The sequence below is a fragment of the Centruroides sculpturatus genome, unplaced genomic scaffold (genome assembly GCF_000671375.1).
Source record: "Centruroides sculpturatus isolate CEXI.00-Female unplaced genomic scaffold, Cexi_2.0 scaffold813, whole genome shotgun sequence".
Taxonomy (NCBI): domain Eukaryota; kingdom Metazoa; phylum Arthropoda; class Arachnida; order Scorpiones; family Buthidae; genus Centruroides; species Centruroides sculpturatus.
The window spans coordinates 350,517-378,508 of NW_019385070.1; the positions used below are offsets into that span (position 1 = coordinate 350,517).

Below are 27,992 nucleotides of genomic sequence, written 5' to 3' on the forward strand. Positions count from 1 at the left end.
CGCCTATCTGGCAACACTTGTTTATGGTCTCTAGAAAGTGAACGGACTTGCCTGACCAGTTTAAAAAATGTCATGTTGAAATCCCATCAATTGACGTAAAAATTAATCAAAAATTATCAAGATAACAATAGAAAATATAATACTTAACAACAACAGTAATGTCGTCCAACGATTCATGTAAGTTTTATAGAGATGTGATGAATTATTATTATGTTTTTTTAAGTTCAATGACCATGCTGAAGGGTGTTTGGCCTGAAGGGAAGAATGCTTTTACCACATGAAAGTACAAATTAACATAAAATTTATCAAGTTTCTTACCAGAAATAACTAAATTTAACATCCACAATGCTTTTATAATGCAAAAAACATATAAATTTATTCACATATTGATTTTTATGCTTTTTTTTTTCTTCCAGTTTGGGTGGAGCTCCATTTAAAACCTATGGTAAAAGTATGTCAGATGAATCAGCTAACTGCTGCTGTAGGTTTACTCCATGTTTACAGTTTACACATGTTTTTTTGTAGTAAATATGTAATTCTATACAAAATATATTACGTAGACGCACGTTTTCTTTGTTTATGTTGCATTTAGTTGGCTGCGCGGTAAAGCGTCGACCCATCGCGCCGGCCGAAGCGGCAAAGGAAATTCGCATACTCTTCCGTGCGATTGGATTTTGGGTAGGAAGCCTTTGCAGATTTTTATGGTTAATCTAATCTGGGAATTTGTCCTGTTTTTTTGCCGACTCTGCCGCCGACTAAACTGGCTCGTGCTTCGAGACCGTACGTGGTACTGCCCGTGACACGCGTTAATCTGGCTCGCAAATGTATTCGATACGTCATTTATATGCGATATGATTTTTATGATCTGTGCTGATTGAGCAGCCGATAAGCCCATTGTTCTGTGAGATTAGGTACTGGGTAGGAAGATTTGATAAATTTTTTTAGTTAACTTTATCTGGAAATGTATCCCATTTTTCGCCATTTGGCAGACTTCGTTGCAAATTAAACTGACTCATACTTCAAAACAGTGATTCACGGTGCACATTAATCTGGCCGGTGAATGTATTTGGCATGTCATTTATACGTGATTTACTACATGTATATGTGATAATCAGGTAGCTGATGACAGAATTGCATACTTTTATGTGGGATTGGGTTCTAATCTAGATATGGAGCCTTGACATTTCTTTATAAATAATTTGAAAATGTTCTGTCCGATTCTACACCATTTGGCCGACTTTGTGGCAAATTAAACTGGCTTATATTTTTAAAAAGTGTGTCCAAACTGTGACTTGCGCACGCATTAATTTGGTCTGCAAACATATTTGACACATTATTTATACATGATAGAAATAGGCCTACTTTTAGTACGGCACACCTACCAATGATTTATGCACAATTTTGGTCCACTATCGAGTATGTTGATCTACAAAGTAATCATGTACTTACAAGAATTCGGTTGGAACATTGTTTCCTGTCATATGCTTATTCTAGCTGACATGAATCTGGGTCTAGTCATCTTACATTGGTGTTCCTTTGTGTAACTTATAACATATACATATCATACATCAAAACTATATTGCATTATTGCTATAATACGGAATATTACATACAAATTTTACATTTTAAATGTAGTGACAAATTGTATGATAGGAACCGTGCAAATATAGATATTAGATTGAGATATTATGCATAATAACATAGATTTAATTACTTACAAAGTTGACGCAAATAATTAAATAACAGATTAATTGTTGAGCATACAAAAAACATATTATAAAGAACACATACAAAACAACCTGTATATACGGTACAGGAGAATATATAAAAGCTTTACCCCAGAATTTAATTTAAAATTTATCTTGTTTAAATTTACTAAAATACAATCTTTAATATCAAAATTATCGCATTCTTTCAGGATTTAATATCATTAAATTATATTTTTCCAAAAAGAAATAAGATTTAATAACATTTATATATAATATTTACACAATTGAAATGTTATTAATCGTAATTTTAAACATAAGTAAACATAACATTTATACCGTTTCAAAGAAGCGAGAATTTGGCATTTATCCAAATCGACTGAATGTTAAAGGGCAAGGAACTCTGCAAATACTTTAGTTCTATTGTTATTTATAAATGAGATTAAGCTAAATAACCCATTTGTTAATAAATTTAATAAATTATGTAATAAAATTTGAAGCACTTAAGGTTACCACTAGAATTAATTTTGTATAAATTTCTTGTTGATTTATACGAGTGAATTAATCAATTTTATATATTTTGAAGGAAAAATAGCTTTGGAATTTGACTGTCCAGAAATCTGATTAAAGATTATGTGAAAATGTCGAGAAATCTATACGTGGGAGCTTACGTCGCTGCGCCAAATGTCAATATTCGATAAGATTCTCGGCACTTAGTGCCGAAGAATAGTAGCGGATGATTCTGACGTGCTTCGAGTCGTGTACTAGTCAAACTGGGTCAAAAAGTGGCATAACGACTCATTATACAGGTTATACTTATATAAATTGTGTTTGACTTTTTTATAAACGGTAATTTATGAGTGATTTTATGCTCGCCATTGATTCGTAATCACTTGTCAATTGCCTTACCTATTTTAATTTTTCCACTTGTGTTTTTCTTAGTAGATAAGTGATGTTTTATTATTCTCAAAGTTAGTTAATGCGAAGGTATATATAATAATAATATAATTCTGCTGATCTGGCAATGGTGTGCAGTGGTGTTATTACTACTTTGTCGTATCGCATGTTTGTATCCTGTTTTAAATGGGGATATTTGTGTTTATGTGACTTTAATGAGGATTGTTGTGAGGGAGTGTGGTGTAGCTGCTCTACTTTGCAGTGTTTTTAACTAATAAAAACATTTTATGAATGGAATCGAAGTGGTTTAGCTTAATTCTTATTAGTAGTGGAGGCTTTTTAGTATGTTAATTATCAAGTAGAAGTATTTACATCTCTGCCACGAAGTTATGGGTCTTGAACAGTTTTATACTTCATTGACAGCAATTTCCGCTGTTAATGAAGTATAAAACTGTATAAAATAACCAGAAATTTTATTTTAAAATGTCATTACGCTCCTGCACTTTCCTCGAATTTTACTATTTATTGAACAGTCAATATCGGGGATATGCTTCACTTGCGAAAGCATACTTATAACATAATTAGCCTTAATTTTAATCATTCTGAATAAATTTACTCGTGTGTACTAATTAAAATAGCAGCTGGTTGTTACATTTATTTATTAATTAAATATCATATGTCACCAGTAAAGTTGAAAAATGAGGATAGAGACGTAAAATTTATCCTAGAATTCATAAATAGCGAATGAGAAGCAGATAAATATATTCAGATATAGAATAAACTTGCATTAAAATAGTATATAGAATGCTTACAAAATGCATTGCGAATAAAAATGCAAGTTATTCCCGATTACATCCCTATAAACGACGAGCAACAGAGTACATATGCATTACTTTAGATACATTTTAAGATTTTTTTCGTTATAAATAGGTCATACGGTGACCGACTTGATCTTTTTTTACCATCAGCAATCAGAATAGAAGCTACCCGCAGCTACGTTATACCTGTCTAATCAGGTTTCTATACTCGTTTGAGATTAGAACAGAAAACGATCCAGCTAACACGACCCATTTTTAATGACAGCCTTTCATCTTTACATCCTGCTCAAAGTATTCTTTTGCTCTTTCTTCTAAGCTTAAATCTGAATCTCGTGATTTTCGTATTAGTTCTCTAAATATGTGTCTCGTAATCAAATTTTGGCGGCATTGCACACATTTATTTCATATTGAAAAAGTTGTTCCATATTACAGTTTCATCTCTAGATTCACTGCCCTATTTTATGCTTTAGTACATCACTTAAAAAGCTTATTGGTGTCATCTTAGATATCTATTTATATATTAATAAGTATAAATATACGTCTTTAGTTATATTGCTGCAGCCTATTGAGTCTGATTAATAAAGGCAATATACTTTTAGAAAGAATGATATCATTTTAAATTATTGTAATTATTATCCGTGAATTTCTCGGCACGTGCGCCTCACAACACATGCCAAGCATCTGACTGATATTTAAATTCTTCCTGTGCTCGTAACGACATATCAGTTGTCACTCCTCCCGCAATTCTATGGCTCCTGCAGATGATCACTCACATTGCACGGTGACAAGCAATTTTGTCTTTGCGAACTACAGAACTCAAAAGTCTTCTCTGTCGTCAAGTTATCATTTATGTTTACGGTAATTCCTAGAGATTTGTTTGAATCCAGGCAGGAGATGAAACTCAGACAGTTACTTTATCGATCAATGTATGTCGTGTACTTTTCATGTAATAAATAATATAAATACAGTAATTTAAACTGAAATATAGTAACAATTCATTTCGGAAGACTCTGTATAGTCTAGCTGTCTACTCGAATGTAAGGTGCACTTTCTTCTGGTTTTAGTATCTCCGAAAATAGAATTTAATGTGTCACGAGTAGCGACTTTTAGTACCACACATCTTATTTTTCTCACTAATTCCATTATGTCAGTTTATCAATTTTATTAGACCAATGAATGTTCATAATAGGAAATATTTAAGAGGGTCAACTTAGCTTAATATCATTAGTCTGTTATAGTAACATCATGAGTACTTGGATGAAAATCCCAGAAAGGTTGACTTTTTCAAGAAATGTTGCATTATGAAAGCTTGATAGCAATTACATGTGGGAAGACGCAAACTTAAAATTTAGTGTCCATTCGGAAGAGCCTAACTTGGAAGCGAGGAGGTTTCCGACTTTGATACAGCAGGTACTATACGGTATTTTTCTGCACTCGAGTTACACCGAATTTTCCATTTTTCTAAATAGACTACATAAAATCTGTGTACTGTATGATTCGGAATGATTTCTATGTTCGTTTTTTCGCCATATCCCACGTTTAAACTGATTTGTCAGGTCGTACGGTTCTTCGGAAATCAGCAAATAAATAGAATTACATTTACGTAACTCGGTGCTACTGGCAAGAAGTTACCAACGAGAATAGCTATAACGGCAGTCATGTTGAAATATCCAATACCCGCATAAATGCGAGCAACTTTGGCATTCTTGATAAAAATAGAAGCACATAATTGTAAGTGACTAATGTAAAATAATATAGTTATTTGCTGTCGTAAAAAAGGTCATTACTCTTGATTCGAATGATTAATGCCAGTCATCTCTCGGTTAATTTCATTTATTCACATGATAACAATAGTGCTCTGTATGTCTTACTGTTTTCTATTCTCTCAGAGTATTTAGATCACTGTCTAATACGTTAACATCGTCAACAATGGGCACATTCGTGTATAGTTCTAGGTCATTGTCTGTTATATGCAAAAACAGTAATAAACTTTTTTTTAAAAAATGACAGATTTGTGTCCTTAGTATGCACATGATATTTTGAGAATTCTAGTTACAGAATAGTTTACAATATACAATATATGGTGGTTTGTATATATGGAGTGGCACAGTATGGGTCATATATCAACAGAAGCCACGAATTTCACACTGTATTGGCTGACCAGATACGTCGTACAATTGACTGCAAGGTGAGGAACAAGGCACAACGTACGAATCGAGTAAAATTCTCGTGTTGGCGGGGAAAGTATCAGCCGAGTGCTCCTTTCAAATTGGGACCTTCAGAGAAACGAGTCGGTGTTTGGACTCAAAATCTCCACTTCTAAATCTGTAAGATTTTAGGTCCAAATGCCATCTTGTTGCTCCAGAGGTCACGTGTTTGATGCTGGATCTTCAGAGCATCTGACTGAGACTTTCCTTCAAGCACAAATTTTCAGGCCTTGTTCTTCGCGGTGCGACCAGTGGTATAAAGTACTGGTCAGCCAATATATGGCAGAATTATTGCCTTGCATAAATGTCTACATTAGTAGAGTTGTCATAATTTTGTGTATAATATTTCATACACGTAAAGATTTTTGGGGTGTTTGCAACATATTCGTGGTTGTATCGATTAGTGAATGTATGGAGCAACAGATGGCGCTAGAAGTTATTTAATTGTTTACGTCCATTACTCAACTCGCGTTGTTTGTATTCAGGTTAGCAATATTTTAATCGAAAATGGTAAATTCCAGGCTGGAAATCCTCTTTAGAAAACTTTCAAGGTCATTTCCCTCTGCCATAAACTAATTTTCGAAAAATCCCCTCTGGCTTTTGTGGATGCTGCGACAGCAATAAAACTATTTTTGTATTGTTTATGCATCGTTTCAAGAAACAGGGTCATGCGTGCAATTGACCTACATTAATCTCGTTTCGGCGTAGAAAACGCTCTGACCTCTCAATAAGAATTCGAACCCGTTTCCACAAAAAATCAGTCAATTTTTTCTCGACTCTGCCGCACCGTCATTCCGCCTCCGCGTTCTCTCGCCGCGCGGCGCGAGCGCTCGCTCTGCCTCTCTCTGTCTCAACGCTAGCCTACGGGCGCGGCGCTTAAATATAAATTATTTTAAACACGAGAATCGTGATTCAACGTAGAAATCGCCGGCGACGAAACCGTATCTCGTATCAGAATCGCCTTTAGTTTTCAAGCGGCACGTCATGCGTGCGCTCCACTTCGTGCCCGTTCGGATGTGGGTCAGCCGGTTCGTCGACCTAAAAAACATCCTCTAGCCTAATTTCGTATTAACAATTCCCTTCGTGGAAGCCACTTTTTGTTCGGATCACACGCGAAAATCCGGTCGCAGTATAAAATGCCTGTCCGAAAACAACGGGGCGTGCGTCGGCGCGGCGCGGCTTCGCCAAGCGACTTTCTACGCGCGCCGTCTTATATAGGTCAGTGAGTCAGCGATGCGACCGAGAACTTGAAACGGCGGACAGTACTGGTGATAAAATACGTCACCGCCAATCTGCATCCTGCACGGTCGGTTTTTTATTTTTCTTTCTTAATTTTTTTTTTTTTTGCCTTTCCTCCCTCTCACCATAACGTTTGCCAGCCACGCTGCGCGCACAGACCTTGTCCTTCGACTGTCCCGACTTTTCCGCACATCGCCACATGGATCGGCACAAGTGTGTGGGTGTGGTTAAATAGTCATCGACACCTGCACTCGCCAAGGCCATAACTGCTCGACATGTACAAGAAAGAAAGGCCTAAATTGTCCGTCACTGCCCTTCTCTATGGCACCCACAGCCCCTCTAACTGGATACCACTCTCAGGTATGTCAACCCCCCTTCTGCGTAAGTTCGCCATCCCCCTTTTTTTTTCTCTCCCGATACCTTTACATCGCGTCCTTGTCCTTGATGGCTTCGACGTTCGCCAAAAACTTTCTCTGCCGATTACAACGTGAGCCAAGAAACTTCGCTAGGAGCCGAAAAGGCGCTGTGTTCGTCGTCGTTGCGTTCGTGGTCATTTTTCTCGTATTTTTCTTTCGTTTCTCGCATCCGCGCGCCGCCAAAATCGATAACGATGATCTCTGACGTCGCGTCGCGCGCCGCGCCGTCCACTTCAAGGTCAGCGAGTGGGTGGTGCTGACACTTCGACTTTTTTTTTTTTTTTTTTTTTCGTTTTGCTAATCGGTAATTACGGGGAGTGAGACGTGTTAAAAATCGATAATTCGACTTCGTTTTTCTTGCCGTTTAGACGTCTCTGAAATTAATTGGTTGGTCCTGCGGAAAGTGGTTGCACATAATTCGGGGAGTGCGCATTGCCGGTTTGCGGGGGAGACGTGCCGAATTTTTGCTTCCGACGGGGCTCGTGGATGCCTCGTTTTGCGTGGACGACTGCCGTCTGTTTTGCGCCGCATTTCGAACTTCTTTCACTCGCAACCTTTCGAAGTTGAGTGTGGATGGATTTCTGTAAGGACTAGAAAGTTCTTACTAGTTTCCCTATCCGAATTTCTCTCCGATGTTTGAGTGTCGTGCCTCAAACTTCACTCTTAATCCATGAAATGAAGCAATCGTTTTTCTTGTGTTGCGCGTCGCTTCCGGCTTCGTTCTCAGCTCGAAACTTAGTGTAAAGTAATCGGCATCCTTCGTCTTGCTTCTGAATTCTAATTATAGGAAGATTATAATTTATCTGTTGTGTTGATACTTTGTTATCTTTTTAGTTAAATGCTGTGTGATTGCATGTATTTTGAGTATAGACAGGAAGGAGACTTTGGAATTGCTGCTGATAGCTGATTTCGATTAGAATATCAAACGAAAATAAATGATTTATCAACAGTTAATGTTGATTTGTGTCATTTAAGTGCAATAATTAAGTTTTCTGTACAGTTGTTTGTGTTTTTGAAACCATTTCTTGTTTGTATTTATGTAAATGTTAGTGTATAGCAAGCTTCTGCATGGATTAATGATAAAGTTTGCATTATCGTGTGGCATAGGGATTTTACCGATACTTTCATTCGCATAAAATTAATGTAGGATTGCAGATTTTTTACCAAAGTTGATTGTCTTATCAGTTCTCAATGATAAATAATAGCTGATAGTGCATAAAATGTGTCTTTCTTGTATTGATAACAAGTTTTTTAGCTTACTACACTACTTTTTAAATTTGGAAATTGGTTTTAAAGCATATTTACAACATTGTTGTTGTTTCTACTTTATCCAAAGATAGGCTCAAATCACACATCTGTTGTTAAATAAGGTTTCTTCTCCCTAATCTCCCATAATTTATCATAAATATAACAAATGTGGGTATGGGGTTCCATTTTGACATGTGCATTATGAATCGGTCTTATCCGTAAAGGGCAAAACATGCTCACACCTGTGTTAAAAGACAGTTGAACCACATCTGAATCGAAATTCGACCGAAAATTGCCTTGCGGAGAAATCGCGTTTAGAGAAGCGAAATTTATTTACGGCTTTATCATTTATTTTATTTTTATTTTTTATCTTATAGATACTTCTAATAGCATTGATAGCTTATTTTATTTACATGTTAAAGTGTTTCTAAAACCACGAGTGTGTGCCTCTTATCATTTTTTAGTTGTTAAAAGTTGCGCGTAAGCTTTCTTATCAAAGTTTTTTTAAGGTAATTGATAAAGACTCGTCGATAAAGCCATTCGGTACTATAATTTGGTTGTGGGTTTTGATAACTTATTACTTCTCACACATGCTTCGGCCACTTATTAATACGTGATATATCTAGGATAGATGTTCCACTTACATTAAATTAAAGAATGACCCTTTACAGTACATTAAGATACTTATGCTTCAATTTGTAGGCTTCGGAATTGATTATAATTGCATTTTAACTGTTTTTCATGCAATTAAGTTTAAAATACGTGGAGAAATTGAAGATTTTTCTTCGGAAAATGCACATTTTCTGTATATAACTTCAGTTAATTGCGCGATTGCGGGATAAGATGCTGACTACATAAAATTTTCTCGATAGTTGTATACTTATGATAACTGTTTGTATATTAAATCACTTCCATGTTGTATAAAGGACTAAAGGAAACTTACACTGTGCAATAGGATCTCTATTTTCTTTCATTTTGTCGGCATTAAGGGTTGTTTTCTCACAGCCTGTATTAATTATAGTATGTTAGGATCCTGATTATTTGAGGCAAACCCATGAATGAATACACTACTTTTGGTATAAAATAAAATGTAAAACAATAATACATATTACAGAATTATTTGTTTTTGCCAAAATGGCGCGACACTTAAAAGTACTATCGTATAAATTTTTCTCTCTAATTTTTAATAGAAAATGGTCGTGGCATCCGATTTTCCGAGTTTTTGGTTATCCAAGGTAGCGTTAGTCTGTGTTTCCTCAAATAATGTTGTTTCTTCACTAGTTACTTGGGCCTTAGTAGACTTTATAAAACAATATAATTTCATTTTTCTAGGTGGACTAGTTTAAAAATCATTAGAATGTTAATGGTTCAAATTTAAATATATCAAAGTAAAGAAACTGTGACATTCCTTGTTTTTCCCTTCACCCTTCACATAAGGCAGGTCTAACAACTTCATCCTAAAGTGGATCAGTGGAGGTTAGAAACGACGATCGAACGTTAACCTACTTACTCATTGCACCAGTTTTTATACAGTTGATATCACTTTATTATCTAATAAAAATGAAATTGTTTGTTTATAGAAGTTATAAAGTTCTATTATTATTATTCTTTTTCTATTGTATCTGTACAAAATAAACGATAAATGCGTTTGCGCAGACAGTAGACGCCGGCAGTGGTATCTGCAATTGTACGAGAAGTACAACTTTTGGAGTGTCTTGCACAGCAAATAATGAAGAGAAATGAGGACTTTTTGGCAATTATTTTATATAAAATAAATGTTTTAGGGGTCGAGTTAGAAATTTTCGTGTAAAAGAAGGTGGGTTTTCTGTGCTCGTTACCGTTAACGAGTATTTAGATTGTTATCTTCGACGTAAGTTTAGAACGAAAGCAGCTATTGATTCAAGTTTAAAGAATGAAGGCTGCATTGTGTTGTAAGGAGTGTTGCCCTTGACTGCTAATGTTAGTAACGAAAGGGTACTTATGCAAACAATGAAATTAACCTTGAAACTGATCTTTCGTTACTCTCGTGCAATTAATTTACGGCGAGTCGTAATACTACAATTATTTTGGCAGTTAGTGTTGCGCGTTACGAGAGTTATTGCTGCCGGTCGGAAAATTCTCGCATTTAACATTTGCTTGGCAAGAAATGTTTTGCAATTCGTCGCCGATAAATTTTCAGGAGTAGCAGCGAATATGTAATAATATATTTTTTGTTTTCTTACATCCATAACCTGTTTTCCTCGTGAAATTACAAATAGATTTAACTGGAAGTCCGGCGGACGTTTCAGGAATCGCGTCACTTTGTCGCGTCTGGAAAATTATGTTATGGTTATATTTAGCTTCTCGTGACCTGTTTGTGGGAATTATTAATTGTAGTTTGCGATAAATGCTCGTACGTGTTTATGATTAATTCTTTAATGTTGCATGTCACTTTGTAACTTTCCTCTAAGCTGTAATATTTTTAGATTTCTGTAAAAATATCTTAATTTTTGTATATATTTCTCCCATTTGCCCAATTATTTGTATTATTACTTACCTTGTATCAATTTTACCATTAAGTTTCTTCAAATTACTTCATTTAATGCCTTTAAACTAGTAACGAATCTATGTTTTGTTATGTTTATGCTGTCTAATTGATATGTGAAGCCTGGTGTTACAATTGTATCTTATTACAGAAGATAAGTAAGGTACCAATGGTTTAAGATAGATAATGAAAGTGATACATAGTTTCAACTGTTGTAAGTTCAACAGATCTGGCATATCAGTTCCATACAGTCTGCTTACGTGTCAGGAGTGCAAGCAAAACCTGCGGCATAATAGCACACATATCTTTTTTGATGATTTGTACTTTGTACTTTCTTTAATCTTCGGCTCGAAGAACAAGGCATGGCTCCAACATACTCCAAACCAATTCCAAACTGCTGATCCTTAAAGGGAATTCTATATATTCCAAGTGTTCTGAAAGGATCTATCATAAGCCTGTACATTGTAGTGGTTTATTCTGTTACAAATTCCATCACTACTAAACCTATTTGTGACCTGCCTCTGTGTTTATGATTATTAGTAATGTATGCATTCAGTAAATGACCAAATTCGCCTGTCATATGACCCCCAGAATGAATGAAAAAGCCCTTTGTACAAGTGCCATAAAGGCAGAGTTTAAATTTGTGTAGATCAACAGAAACAGCAGAATGAAGAAGGGGTTGTACTCAGGTTTCCTATAAATAGAGATCGCTATATATCTATCCTTGAGAACATTCAGAAAATCTAAGAACTACCTCATAGTATATCTCTCCTACTCCAGTTTTTGAGTGAGGTCATAAGGGTTTGTGTTAACACTACTCAAAATATGACTGACGCTAGGTTTCTACACCACAAAATAAGCGTATCTGGTGTAACTTATAAGACAATGTGGTGCTGAAAAGATGGGAGAACCAAATGCTTCGATTGTCATAAAACTGGCCCATGCAATATGCTCAAAAGGAGACTTTCCACAGGTACGCCCCTGTTTTTAAAGAGGAAAAAATGCATAATAACTCCAGCATATCATAATGGACAGTCCAAACTTGCAGAAATATGACTGTATTTTGTTAGGCAGATAGAGAGAGATTCAGAGTTTGTAACGGTTAAGAATTTTCTCACCAACTAAAGAGATATCTTGTATTCGTGGGTTTGGAGAGAAGCTTTTCATCCAAAGTCCTCTGTGAATGTCATCGAGCACCTTTGTATCAGGTAAAACATATTACAGGCCTCGTGTTGGGAGGTTGTTTATGCCCCAAACTTTAGTGTTTCTAAATACAATATAGGGGAAGCATCCTGGCATATAACATCTCTATTGGCTGATGAACACCTACGAATGGTTGTTTTAAGTTGTCAGCATATACCCTCATTCAATTCTGCTAAATTTCTTCTTTGATTTGCATATTTTTGAATGATAGAAGTGAGTATTTGGATGTATACAACTGTAATTTCATAATTAAAATGATGGATAAAGATCACAGAAGTATTTATATACATACCAACACATGCTGATGATGCCACTGTATGATTTAATAATTATTTCTGATGCATTTTAATATCTTTGGGCAATACATATCGTTACAGTTGGCTTATAGGGACAGTGTGATGCTCGATTGGGTTCCTCTAAGTTTGCTATTTCTTTCTCAAACTGTACACACACACACTTCTAATCTAGCAACACAGTTTTAAAGTTAAACACTGCTCAACTTTTAATGCAGTGTCGAGTTAGCCCTGAGGTCATCTTTACGGGTTTGTATCAAAAGTCGACTGCAGTTAGAGTCCTTGAAGACAAGCTAAATGTGTGTAGATCTGCATCTACACTCTATTTATTTCACATTTCTGCCTTGTTTTTATAGTAAAAGCATGTTACAAACCAGTTTTTATGCAGTCGTAAAGTATCACGATGCTGCATAATGCAAGCACCTCAAACTTAAGCTCGAGCGTAGCAAACGTAAGTCGCAATATTTCATTTTGTAGCGAAATGTTAGACGTTTTATGCAACTAATTTATAAAACTGTAATGAAATTTGACATGTTTTATTAACTGCGCATTGCAAAACCTCTTCTGCGAAGAGTGATAAACATCAATCAAGAAACTAGTCACGCAGCGTTTATTTGCGATGTGTAACGTCAATAATTAATGTCTTTTATATTAGTCGAATCAACATGTTCATTTGCAAGTTATAATGTGCCGATTAAAGTATAAAAACTTGAGGAGTTTCTTTTACTCGCATGAATTTTTTTTTTAAGGTTTTATCGTCTTACAGTCTCGGATGTACTGTTTAATTTCGATTAAAGGTATTACGGCGTAAAGGCAATTAAGGAAAAAATGAGACCACGACTTATCTTTGTCCTATTTTCTAGGATTTTATTGCCATTGATTTAAAAACAAAGATTGTTGATAAGGGTTTATCAATGTTTTTTTTAAAGTAACGTGTGAAGAGTATTATAAGGAAGATATTTCTTAAAATTTTAACCTGATAAGTTGGAAGATATCAATATTTTATGTCTTCTTTTTGCTATGGTGCAACATAACTATCTTTATTTACCTTTTTCTTGATCGTTACGTAATTAAATTGTTATTTTATTGCCGTTTATCTGTCCGACATCCATTTTGGGCGACTGGGAACAAATATGCAAGACAGTAGTTCAATATGTTTTAATGAGATGGCATAATTTAGTTAAGTAGACATTAATGTGTTTATACGAGTTCTCTGCATCGTTTAAATTTTACGTTTAAGAAAAATGCAATGAAAACGGTACAATAGAATCGGTGGTTTTGGGTTATGCGAAACCGTAAGTTTACGTGCATTTTAATATAATGTAAGTTTAAGTAATGTAAAGTTTGTATGACGTGGTACTTGGTATTGTGCAAAAGCCTAGTTACTACCAGATTCCGGGTGTTGACAAACTGTGGTGCGTGTCTGGAGCTGTTAAAAGCCAGAAATCCTAGCAAAAGTCTATGTTGCTTATGCTTAAAATTGCCACTGGGTGAAACCTTTCGGCATACACTTTGAATCGCTTTAGAGTGAGCTATAATTGTTATCGACTGAATGTAATAAGCACGACATGCTAACAACCTCGAAACATCGCACATTATTACTTTGTCGCATATGCTCGTGCTACATCCTTATATCTTGAAAATGATCCCCACTATTTATTACATTTTTGAATTCCTCATTCTAATTAATGGAAAATGGCAAAGTTTCATCAAAATCAAACAAACAGATTTTGAGAATGAGCATAATTCTATAAGCCACATAGAAGAGGCTTTGCGCACGTCAAAGGTGTGCGCAAAGCCAAAAAATTATCCGACCGTTTACCATTCTTTCCGCTTTGTTATTTGATATTTTTAATGTCATTCTTTCTTATCTTAATTCATTTCTTAAAGAATTTTATATGTTATAGTCCATGCGTTTCATTGAAATGTAATTATCGATTATTAGTGTTTTCATATACTCAGTGTCATTGTTTAATATCATATAAATTCTTAATAATTAAGTTTATAAATCTTATCCTTTTTATAATTTATTTAAATACGGCTTCATATACACTTAATTTTAATTAATTAAATTTTTTTAGCATCTAATATGGGCGGGACGTCGATCAGCAACGACGGTGCCACCATAGTGACCAGCAGCCAGTCGCAGCCTTCGTTTCCGAGCATCCACAGCAGTAATTTTATCTCCCCTGTATGTATCACTACTGTTAGAATATATTTTATGCATTATAATTGATTGATTGCTGTAGTTGTTTCTCACAAAATAAATCCTAACACATTCCAATTAATGCTAACGTCCTAAAATCTATATCACCAACCGAAACAGTAGCTCAAGAAGCTAATTTCTCGACTGAAATCTGAAACGAAATGTACAGTTTTCAGTACGATAAATCCTTGATTTACAGTTCAGATGTTACCATCATTGGTAGGCAATGTGTTTTGGTAGTTAGTAGACAGTTTCTAGTATAAAATTAACAAAATGAATAATCCTCGAGAATTTATAATAGTCGTTTATATATTTTACAGCACTCCAGCCACTTCCCACCAAACCACCCGCTAAGCGGTTCCAAGCATCTCTGTTCCATTTGTGGCGATCGTGCGTCGGGAAAGCATTACGGTGTTTACAGGTACGTAAATCTCTTATGGGAAGTTTTATTGGTGTTATAATTTGGACATTGTTTAATTAATATGTTATAAAGCTACTCGACAAACTGAAAATACATAAAATATTCATAAATGATGCTTACAATACAAAGAAAATTACTGTGTCATTCCTTGCATTGTTGCTTTGCCTCATTTTTAAAGCATGCACAAATGTATACCTGTTAAGCAAACTGTAAGAATTTTCAATAATTACGGAACTTACGTCGTAAATTCTCGTTTTATCTCCATTTACATATTAGGATCCAAAAATTTCACAGACGTGGTATATAGTTCTTTGCCTTGAATAGTTTAAAATGTTGATGTATAGCTGCCTTTAATGCTTATCCATAATGCCGCCTGTTTATCTAATATGATGACTCAAAACGACATCAAAATGATCTTGGACAGTTTATGAATGATGGAATCACCCAAATCTTACATTTTATGTCCAGTTAAATGGAATTTGCATCAGTTAATTTGTCATGAACGGCCTGAAAGTTGTTTTAAGTCATTGAATGTGGTAAAAGCAGCATTGCATTATCGATGGTAATGCCTCCTGCATAATGTACTTGCAAAAGATGGCTTGCGGCAATGTTTCCAGAAGCCGTTCGAGTGCTGGAAAAAGTGTACCATTGCCGAAGGGGAATAGGTTGAAGGTTATTGTGCATTGATGATTTAAACTATTCGAGGCAAGGAACTATAAATCTCCAAACTTTCGGATCCTACCATGTAGAATTAACTCCAATTAAGCTCCGAAATTCAATTATTTTCATTTTAAAGTGTGGCAACTAGAACGCTTGAATACAGTAGATACAACTATCAATTATTTATTCTATAATAATGTCTTATTAATTGAATGTAAACAGTTCGAAATTTTAATTTTTAGAATGATGATACATTTTATCAATTTAGCTGTGAAGGATGTAAAGGATTTTTCAAGCGCACGGTGAGGAAAGATTTGAGTTACGCCTGCAGGGAGGAAAGGAATTGCATTATCGACAAGAGACAGAGGAATCGCTGCCAGTATTGTCGTTACCAGAAATGCTTAATTATGGGTATGAAGCGAGAAGGTAGGAGGAGATAATTCAAATTTTCTTTTTAACAAGATACAATACAAATATTTGAAAAAAATATCTAGTTTAGGACATTATTTTCAAAGTTTTTAAGAATAATTGATCATTGCCACTTCAATTTTTACATTATAAAATAATTTAATCTGTTAAGGCAGCCCCATGCATTCAGTATTCACCAATTTCTGAATAATTCTCTATTTGTCCCTTTTCATTCGGCACACATTATCAACAAGGAGTGAGAAACATCAAATACCGAATATTAGGTACAAGTCCATCCACAGTACTTTGTATTGGTGAAACGTTTGCTTGACATTCAACAAATACCAATTGTGTGGAGCCGCCTTTAGCATATGTATATTTTATCATAATCACTTAAATACCACATACACTTGTGCGGAAAGATTACCAATTTTTCTTAAAATTTTTTCTAGTTTTTCATGATATTTTGGTTTGATATAAATTATCCTAAATGACTGTATGAATATCTACATTTTGATCGTCTCTCTGTATTTTTGTCGGCCAGCAAATGTGTGTTTAGTTTGTTCAAACCTATATAAGTCAGGTTTTTAATGGCTCAAAAATCAGAAAATATGAGAAAAATTGCTTAAAATAGAATGTACGATGCGCCTGAGTCACAAATTTTTCCAGAGAATTCTAATAGAATTTTGGCAAGAAAGTTTAGAAGAAACGAGACAGGATCTTGTCCTCAATTAATAATTTCTTTTCTTGATTTTAATGTACTTGACACAACTTTCAACACAAATTTCAAACTAATTACAAACATTTCTCGCAGTTTAACAGCTGCAATTCTGAGTAATCTATTTTTTTTTTTTTATCCTTTTATCAATAAACCTGTGTAGCAAACACAGGTTTTTCTAGTAACATCTAATTCATAATTGCTAGTTACTTCACCAAGATCTTGTTTATGTTGTCAGAATATTATTTATAGAGAATAAAAGTAATACAAATCCCCTTCCAAACATGAATAACAGGAAAATGTATGGTCTGATTATTAACAAGATTTTATAATGCACGATTTGCTGTAATTGTTTAATGTTGACACAAAGATAAAAGTTCATTTATTACACTAAATTATGACAGTTACACGCAAATATAAGAACAAAGAAAATAATTAAATGTAACGATGTAGAGTATTCTGAGACTAACAAGCAACTGTCGCCTACCTTCCAAACGCACGATTGGAATGTGACGGTGGCATCCAACCAATAAAGTAAAATAACTATGCGCATGTGCAAATTTGGCTGTAGTAGAATAAATACACCATCTGACAACTTAAAACGGGCGTCAAAAAAATGCAGAATTCGTCAAACAAGACAACAAATTCAATCATTGGCTCATTTGTTATCTCATATTGATGTTAGTTATTTGGTAACTAACTGAAAATTTTTTGGTGGTCAGTTAGCAACAAGCAGTTGTTAGAACATTTGTTACGTTAGTAGGACGTAGAAATCACCAAGATCGGCATTATATGTGTGTTTATCGCAAGGACTTTCGACGATCCTAATGACAACATTAGGATCGTTGAAAGTACTTGAGATAAACGCACATATAACGCCAATCTCAGTGATTTCTATATCCTACTATACAGTATTTGGTGGAAATATCATCCCATTGATTATTTGTTACATTGGTGCAAAAATACAGAAACTTATTTACCAAGATGCCCAGAGATACATCCATAAAATAGTTTAACTTAAATTCGGCCATTATCCTCACATTATTTGTCCGTGCCGAATTATGTGGCTCTACAGCTTATCTACAGAAAAATAAATTATTGTAATTTTAATCATTCCCAAACTATTTTTACATTGCTTTACAAGTGTGTCATTAAATGTAAATAAATACACTGTAATCATTCCTGTTGTTTGAAAATCGCATACAGAAATGACTGTTTTCGTATGACGCTGGCGACAATGCTGTCTACATGGGTAGGCAGGTACAAGAAATCACACACAAAATCAAATGATACGACCTGATTCTTATTGAGCTACGGTTAATTATTAAGATATTAAGCAATCGGGCTAGAGGTAGGTAGTTAAGTTAAGCTGTTATCTACTGCTAAATTTAATCATTAGAAATAATTTAAATTAAGATATTTCGGAAGAAAAGACTGATCCAGAGTAGGACACCGATCCACAATTGCCATTTATTGTGCGGGCGTGTTACCAGAAGATCATACAGACGTCCAAATAGCGTAACTGGCAATGCATCTGCACGTTAGTTACGTTGCCAAATCCATATTTGTGAGCTTTAAAATTTGTTTTAAGGCTCACAAACATGCCAAATTAGTTTGTATTAAAGACTCAAAGAATTACAATTTGTATTAAATAGTAATAATTAATTTAAATAGCTGTACAAGAGGAACGTCAACGAACTAAAGATAGAAACGAAAATGAAGTCGAGAGTACGAGTAACTTTCAGAGCGACATGCCGATCGAAAGGATTTTGGAAGCAGAATTGCACATAGAACCGAAAAGGGACGATGCCGATCCTGACGTGAGTACAATTTTCCAGAAGTGTCAATTTTTATAATATAATATGAATAGATAAAAATTTATTAATTAATTAATTTTACAATAAATACAGATTTATTATAATACAATGTAAAGAATAACTCAGTATATATAGACTATAAGAATAACATAACAATGGTGATACTGTGTTCCCGAAGTGTGCGATTAAGCATAGATTACAGAGATGCTCTTCTAATTTTTCTGAGTGTTTCTTTTATTATACAGAATTTTCAGTTGTATTTTCATTTGTGGGTTTTGCATCAGTTAAATAATTAAATTAAATACAGAGAGATAACGTACAAACAGTATGACAACAGAGAAGAGGTATGACCAGATGGTGAGATGACCGATACAAATCAACCGATGTGATACATAGCTTGAGAGTAGAATAACATGTACAGTAGTATAAAATAGACAATACTAATAGTAATAATAAAAATTACACAGATATGTGTTGCACAGAACTAGTAATGATATGTACAATGATATGAAGATAGTGCCCGATGACAGACATGACCAACTTAATGAATGACGGAGTGTATGTGATACTTATAAATCAATTTTTTGAATGCTTTGTAGGTGTCACTATCTTTAAGAAGGACGTGAAGTTCACAAGGGCAAGCTCATGCCTAGCATCCTTGGTCATTGGACACATGTATGTATAGTGCTCAATCCCATCACGGCAATTACAGGTGGTACAGATGTTCGTTGCAGATTTGCCAAACCTATGCAAGTAGGCACCAAATCTCCCATGCCCAGTGAACAATTGGGTGGTCATGAATAGATCGAAAAAAGTTCCTGGAAAGACCATTGTAGCTATCCTATCTCTGCTGCCAGAGGTCCAAGTTGTAGTTCCAATGTTGGAGCTTAAGAAAAGAGCTTTGAATACTTGAAAGGGCCAGAGGTACTGATTGTTGCAGCCTCCCTCGCAAGTAGATCTGCATGTTCATTACCTAGAATACCCAAATTTTATATGTAACTGGCTGTGAATGACTTGTATCATTTGAGTGCAGTATTTGTTAGAGTTTTACTATCTCTTTCATTATTTTTCCACAAGTGGCCATATGGAAAGAAACCCACTGAACATTGGTAGTTGGTCTTAGGTTCGTGCCGTGCCAACGGGCTGCCGACTTTCGAGTTTTCCAGGTTTTCTTCACATTAGTAACATCTAAATAGGGATCAGTTTTCCCATAAGACCTTCTGGGAGACATCATTTATGTGTTGTGTTGCCGTATATGAATAAACCAACCAACCTTCAATCATTTGATGGATAATTCCCTTGTAATTGCTGTGGTTTTGTTGATCAACAGAATAATAAAGCTTGCGTACAGTCATACCCCGAACTTACGCGATAGGTGGAACCGAGCGATAACCGCCTAAGTCGAATTCGCGTAAGTCAGGGTATAATTTTTCATATAAATACGTACAAATTATTTTTAATTGGGACCGGAGACTAAAGAAAACAATAATTTAGAAAAAAATGTTTAATAAAACCTTAGATAACACATGTATAACAAATTAGGTCTATGTTATTTTACAATTTTTCACATTTACTTGATTATTACGCCATAATTTTAACGTTGTTTCCACCTCAGCGATAATACCGTGACGTTTAGGAATGATGCTTGAATTTAAAGATTGAGCATTTTTCACAGCTTCGAGAATTTTTTCTTTACCTTTTGTAATTGTTCTGACCGACAATTCCGGTAGATCAAACTTCTTTGCCAATTCACAAATTTTCATTTTTGTATCGAAGTCTTTAATAATGTTAACTTTACATTCCAAAGATAAAGTCATTCTTTTCTTGTTTGATGCAAAAGAATCAGTTCTACTTCGTTTGGATGACATAGTAGAGTGTTAAGATTAATCATATCGTTATTGTAGTATCGTATTATACCGCGCTTAAGTTAGGCGCCATCTATTCATTTCTTTTGTATGTCCGACGATCAAAAGACCGCTTGGGATCGAGTCTGTTTATAATTTGAAAGGTAATCTTGTCAGTTGTATATATAAAAGGTAAATTGTTTACAAAATGAGTCTTTGTTTATTATCTGATAAATGTATACTTTTTTCATCAATTGTTTACGATTGCAGATGCCTTTTGTGTAAAATCCAAGTCGGATGTATGTAAGCTAATAAATGTTCTCGTTAATCTTATCTCGCCTTTTGGTTCATTCATGGTTACAAGAAATCATCACATAGAGTCTCTCGAGTTTCCGTAGATATAACAAACAGAAATAAATTACACAAAATAAATTGTAGCTATGCGTCGATTCTGCACGACACGTCCGAACACGTAAGCTGAACAATAGTGTGGGGGGAGTGAATAATCAAGAGTTGCGTGGTGCTCAAACAAAAGACAATTCGACGAGATTTGAAAATCGCGTAAGTCGGGGTATTACTGTATATCTACAAGCACTCACTTTCTATCCATATATACTATTTGTGTATTAAACAATACAGAAAGCTATGTTTTACATATACTAAATAAAAGGCGATTCTAAAAATTTTCTCTATTGCAAAATTATTTAATAGCATTTTTGGGACAGAAATATTTTATTTTTGAATCACCAATGGTAATTGATGTCAAATGTCCTTAAATTAAAAATCACATGTGTGGGTAGCCTGAGGTAGGACGAAGTCTTACCTCTTTTTGAAAGGCAACAGTTTGGTGAGAACTGCCCACTGTCAGTGAATGGCTTGTTTATGGGTTTTTCTATCCCGGAAAGTCGGGATTCTTTTGTCCAGTTGAATGGGGGAGGTGAGAGGGGTCGTCGGTAAAGTGTGAGCGATACTCGAAGTAAAGACGACTTTTAACAACAAAACAAACATTTATTTAAACATACTATCCTAACATAAAGGGATTAACTATTCGCATGTAATTCGAAGTGACCGCGCCGAGAGAGAGTTTACAATATTTGCTCATACCTCCAGTCGATTCAAATTAGTTTCCTAGGATTCGCTTCAGCAAGGTCTGGAACGTCTCCCCGGGGCAAGGTAAGGCGTGGACGACTTGGCTTGTGTCAAGTGACGTCGACCCCCCCCTTCGGTTCTCACCTCTTGTTTATACCCTCTGGTCTCGTGATCGTTTTTCACCAATTACAGAATTTTTTGGATAAGGTCCGGGTGATTCAGTTGCGGGTTCTGTTGGGAAAGGAAGTTACTTTGGGGACGGAAAGATGAACATCCTCTCTCGGAAAATTTCGAAAAAACAAAAACAAAAAGGAAAAGTGGAGGGTTTCTTTGTTAAAACTACTTTATAGTTAATATTATAATTCTGTTGATTTATTTAATTGTTCTTGATTCGGGCCGCTTCTCACACATGCATTTGTGAGAACCGGGGAGTTAGTTGTCCCCACTTACTGGCAGCTCTGTCAGAGGATGGCTTTATAGGAGGTGAAATGAAATGAGTGGGGAGGTCAATGATAAGTCGACAGGTTTCCAAATAAATACACAGGTTGAACAAGAATAACACATTTAATAAACAACTATAAAATTATACATATCAAAGGCAAAAGTGAATAGCTACAAAAATTCTATTCTACGTCGCGACAATCATTCATCTTTCTTATGGAACATCTAAGTTCTATTCTCTAAGTTAAACTAAGAGACGCGAGAGAGAGAGAGTATACAAATAGATTTCTTAAAAATACCTCTAATTTTCCGATCTGTAATATGGGTCATTGGTAAAAACGTTTCTGGATCGGCACGACAGTTATGGCAAGGTGGCAACGGATAGGGTGGCAGTATGGGTCAGTTGATGTCACAGTCGATATCCCCTGCTGATGCTTGCCAGGTGGACTGCGTCCAAGCCCTCATTATACTATTTTTGAGGGGTGAGAACTGTCAAATAGTTCTTACCCCTGTTAGCTGTGTCCGATCTAGATCCAGCTGGTACGGAACGTTGCCGATGTATTCTTTGGTTGGATCATTGACATTGGTCTACTAAAGGTGAAATTTTATGATATAAATTCCTACGAATTTGACAGTTTTCTCTCATTAATTATTATATATTTTGACAATATCTTCTCAGATTTGACAATAATCTCTAGATTGTTTATATTAAATGTCGCATTAGTTGACGAGAGAGGCAATTATTATCATGTTTTGGTTATCGTGCAGGTGTCTGCAGACACGTGTCACGTGCAGCTAAAGGAGGGGGCGAGAAACGCTGCTTATTAGTTTCTTTTAAACATCTGTTCTTGCCTGGTTGATTTTATCGTCGATCTAATTTATTGGTATAGACTGTGACATTTAACCCGAGGAAAGAGTTTTGTTCGTTGATTGTAGACTATCCCTTTTTTTCTGTAGAATTATTAGGGTTAGGAGGAGAACGATACTGATTTAAACGATAGAAAAAAAATGGGGGGAGAGCAGAATATCACACATTTATAAATGGAACAAACAGAGTGCCTCAAACAAATTAAATCTTCATATCAGATGAGCAACAATAGGCAGTAAACAAACAGATATATAACAATTACAATATAAGAAGCAATTGTAATTGCTTCTTACATTACTTAATTTGCATGTCTTTGCTTGTCTAATTGTATATTGTGTACAGTAATTTATTGTGCTTAAGGATAAATGCAGACTAATCAACATTGCAGCAAACTCTTCTGATTCAACGTCAAACTAAATTTATAGAATTGTTGTACATTCAATCATCATCTGCGCAGTCATTGATTTGACGTCACTCTATGTCAAAGAGAGTAATTGAAGGGGGTGCCTTTCAGGACTCTCGAGTCTGACACAATCTTTTCGTATTGCGAGATACTCATAAACTGTTAAATATTTATGCCACTAGTTTTGGCTACAAGCTGGCATTTGGAGTCAAAAGATTTTGACTGATTATCATACATTTCCAATAAAATCGCACGAGAAGTAACAGAAGGCTACAAGCGACACGTCGTGATCACCAATTTTCTTCACTTTGTAAACACTCTTCTGAGTAATAGTTCGTAGAGGGTTAAAGGAAATGTTTGTCTGTTTTTTAGAACTACATCAAGAATGAGATTATGTGCTGCAATGTCACAAGATCGTCAAAAGAAAATAGTCTCGTGGCTGTAGAAATCTCATCTCTCATCAAGTTGAACATGATGGCATCAAGTAGTTTGCACTTAGCCTTATGGCATTCTTTCAGTTTTTATCAAATGCTTATAGTAGTGTTGATACGTGAATAATTTTTACAGATTAAAGTCGGCAGAAATTTATTTGTGTAGTTTTCTGCCTCCCACTTTTTTCAGCATTTTAAACATTCAAAATTCTTTATACGAGATTTATCTACTCTAGATTATTTATACGAGCTTTTTTTTTTCAACCTCCACCGACCCAGAATAAAGAACAAAACCTCTTTATTTGTAGAAGGTAGTTACAGTCTTTACCTACTTTTCCACATAATTGCCTTGTCGATTTAGGCAAACATCATACCATGACACCAGTTTTTGCATACTCATGTCGAATAATCATTCAGCCAAGCTTTAACACTCTCAGTCAGCAGTATACAGTATTGACTTTGAAATTTGAGGAAATATACTACTCACTAGGTGTGCACACTGTCCCTGTCTCACATGCATTAGTGGAGGTTGAAAAAAAATAATAACAACCCTCGTATTTCCAGCATTACAATTACAGGTAATTTATAAATGCAGAGCTAACAAAATAAATCTTTCCAACAGCAAAAGGATCCGGTCGCAAACATCTGTCAAGCTGCCGATCATCAGTTATATCAATTAGTGGAATGGGCAAAGCACGTCCCTCATTTTACTGACTTGCCTTTGGATGACCAGATGGTATTGTTGAAGGCTGGTAAGTCAATATTCTGTGGTTATTTTAGCATTTTTATTGGCCAAGATTCACTTTTCTGCACTCGCTTCTAGGTTGGAATGAATTGCTGATTGCAGCATTCTCGCACAGATCGGTAGATATTAAGGATGGCATCGTTCTGGCCAGCGGCTTGGTGGTGCACCGGAACAGCGCTCACGGAGCCGGCGTGGGGACGATTTTCGACAGGGTTCTGACGGAATTGGTAGCGAAGATGAAGGAGATGAACATGGACAAGACAGAATTGGGATGCTTACGAGCTATAGTTCTCTTCAATCCAGGTGCGATGTAGTTTTTGCTGTCAGCATTAATCATTCCGGGTTTTAACCTATATAAAAGTATCCTTATTGACATCCCTTTCTGTTCTTTAGATGCCAAAGGATTGAAATCTGTCACCCATGTCGACAACCTTCGTGAAAAACTTTACGCTGCCCTAGAAGACTACTGCAAGCAGCACTATCCTGACCAACCCGGGCGCTTTGCCAAACTGCTGCTTCGTCTTCCGGCGCTCCGCAGCATCGGCCTCAAGTGCCTGGAGCATCTGTTCTTTTTTAAACTGATAGGCGACACGCCCATAGACAATTTTCTAATGACTATGCTGGAAGGTTCGGACGGATGAGGTCCCGTGGACAAGGTAAAGGACACATTCCTCACCCTTCCCGAACACGGACTCTGCCGGTGCGAAAGTATTATATGGAACGTGCGACGCAATACTGCCTCTCTCCTGCATAGTTACATAGATCTGAATATGTTGTGGGAGTAGTTTTGTTCTCTGTTATTTGTTGTTGTTATTGTTGTATAAAAACTGCCCTTTTGGCCTTATTGTTATGAACTATCTTTCTATTTTTTTTTTTTTTTTTTTTATGGAATGGATTTATGTACATATAATTACTTCATGCGTTATTTTCATGTTAAAAACATATAAAAAACATGTGATACATACAAGTATATATCTATAAATACATATACATATATATATATATATTATTTTACATAGTTTAGTTTCCATTTTAAATGAGATATTTTTACCGGTGCGATCATGTCGATGCGACACACTCAGATTTTTCTATTTTTTAAACATAGTCATAGCAAAAACTGTATTTTTTTAAAGAATGTTCGGAGCATTCATGTTTTGCATGTTTTTAAATATATATAATCAAAAGATTATTGGGGGAGGTTGCATTTTCGTGTAGTCGCAGATATTTTAAGTTAGGAAACTATAAAATTTTCTCTCTTACTGCCACTGTACATTTTTCGTACAGGCTAAAGCAATTTTTTCTTTGTTTTCTTGTCTCAAATAACGAGTTTATTCTAAAATTAAATAGCTTACAACGTACTCTGTTTTCTCAAAGATATACGAGAATTACTTCTGAATTAACTTTTACACAGGTTTTCCCGAATGAAATGGAAGTATTGAATAGATGGGCGAGGATATTTTGAAGCAAATGCTGCTACGCATGCACATTTCGTCACCTCTGATACTGTGATGTGCTTGACCCTAACACAGTATATCCTCCTGCTATGTCACAAAGCTCTCTACTTACAAGTCTTATTTGTAATAGTGCTGTCAGTATTAGCGGCAGGAGTCTTCCAATGTAGAACTAATGCAGCAGATTACCCCAATTTTCTTATTCTCTAACCAAATTCCAGCACGTTTTATCATCTCTTGTGTTGTAAAGCTTCATCCGAAACTCCTCTACGATGGTCTTAGCAGCCTTTCCGTGCCACTAAAGTCTTTATTCTCTGTAGCTTCTATATCTAATGGTATCCTTGTTGCCGGTAATAGGATTATTCTGATTCGGACTCTGATGCAATAAGTTTTCCTTTTATCGTCCTTTAATAACATGGACCTTATAATACCTCTATTGTAGGGACAATTATTAAATTGTGTAAGATCTGATTAATTATACAAGTGTAATTTTCTTCCAATTATATGGGCTCTGTGTTTGATTAGTTATGGTAATAAGTAATATCCACTGTCCAGGTTTGAATCTAACACTCCATAACACACATTGCAGTGTTTTCTGAGATGAGATTTGAACTTGCTATCAGAAAATGCTGAGATGTGTGTCACGGACTGCCCATAACAATGGGCTAATACCGTATTGTGTGGCCTTTTGAGTATTGGGAGCCGGTTATGTTTAAAGCTAGTTTCATTGGCATAGTATTAAAGCATAGTAACCTCATCGACAAATTTATCATCATTCATTATGCCCTGAAGATATTAGAACTCTAAACAATTGCATAATTTAACTGGCATGTAAATAAATTTGTTACTTAATGCAAAACATCACAATGGACCCCTTGGCGTGTGATCCGACATGTTACTGGTTTTCATACTTAGAGAATGTTAATTTGTTATATAATAGAAGTTTGTTAATCCGCATCTATGAGTGGTGCCAGGTTTTTGGACATTTTTGTCTTTTTACAAAGTTCTTTAAGCTATGCGCGATTTAAGAGTTGCGGCAAGTGTTATGTGTTTGTGCACTCCCATTAGTAGGCTTCAAGACGAAACAGTGTGCAACTGTTCTGTGTTAAGATTGATCGGCAAAACTGTTAGCAAAGACATTGTTGCGTTTGTGTGCACATACTGTAATATTTATTTGCCATACACATACTGTATACATTTGATTCACAAAGGCTGTACTGCTCCAAGTGTGATAAACCCGCTTGTTAACGTATCGGCTACTTTTCAGAGAGTGCAGATTAAAAAATTTGTACTGTCTTGAAACTAGAGCTGTCTTAACGCATAGTGTAAAAGCATACTTTATGTAAATAATTGTGATGCAATCACTTCAAATTACAGTTTTTTTAATAATATTTCCTGTATAAAGCCCTCCCTCATCTGTTCTATACTGTTTTCACTCTGGAATGTCTGCTTACAGATAAAACTGCACGCTCGTATCCTTTGGAATAACAAATTGAATCAAAACGCACTTCAGAACTTTACATCTATGTTAATGCATTTGCAAATTTTTAAATTTGTTCCACGTGGCATTCAAGTAACTGCATCATAAAGCTCGGACCCGATGCATCATTTAAAATCCGAGGAGGAAGCCGTACTTTCGGCTCGTGCAAACCTTATGTAATTGCATTAATTTTATGCTCTTAAAACAATCGTATTGTGTAACTCGGTTGTGAAAATGTATTTGTTAACAAATAAATATGTTCTCGTTTGTATTTTAAGTACAAATCACTGTGCGCGAATACGGCCTACACGTGCCGAACTCTGCCCGTTTCTAACCGAACTTAAAAGCTTTAAACTCGAGTCTGGTCGTTACGACTCCGTCCAGTTATTGATGGAAGAAGGAAAAGGTTAATTGTATGCTTTTGTGAAAAAAGTAATAATAAAATTTCTGCATCTACAA

At 35.4% G+C, this 27,992-nt stretch overlaps 1 protein-coding gene across 3 annotated transcripts; it reads left to right on the forward strand.

The window, feature by feature from the left end:
* Positions 1-7: 7 nt before the first annotated feature.
* LOC111634210 (retinoic acid receptor RXR-like) lies at positions 8-27,992 on the forward strand. 3 transcript variants are annotated; one of them, XM_023378930.1, is made up of 8 exons: positions 8-177; positions 14,633-14,742; positions 15,078-15,178; positions 16,107-16,264; positions 18,639-18,784; positions 24,480-24,609; positions 24,681-24,905; positions 24,996-27,992. In XM_023378930.1, the coding sequence occupies exons 1-8, from the start codon at positions 159-161 to the stop codon at positions 25,241-25,243; spliced, it is 1,137 nt and encodes a 378-aa protein (XP_023234698.1). In that variant the 5' UTR covers positions 8-158; the 3' UTR covers positions 25,244-27,992. The 3 variants fall into 3 exon arrangements, with proteins under 3 accessions (XP_023234698.1, XP_023234697.1, XP_023234699.1); XM_023378929.1 differs by lacking the exon at positions 8-177 and adding an exon at positions 6,769-7,227; XM_023378931.1 differs by lacking the exon at positions 8-177 and adding an exon at positions 10,303-10,726.

Bases quoted from the DNA above. Each gene is read 5' to 3' on its own strand.
- LOC111634210 (XM_023378929.1), top strand. From the start codon at position 7,143: ATGTACAAGAAAGAAAGGCCTAAATTGTCCGTCACTGCCCTTCTCTAT. The intron at 7,228-14,632 runs GTATGTCAACCC...AAATTTTTTTAG, and splicing joins TAACTGGATACCACTCTCAG to CATCTAATATGGGCGGGACG. The intron at 18,785-24,479 runs GTGAGTACAATT...TCTTTCCAACAG, and splicing joins GGGACGATGCCGATCCTGAC to CAAAAGGATCCGGTCGCAAA.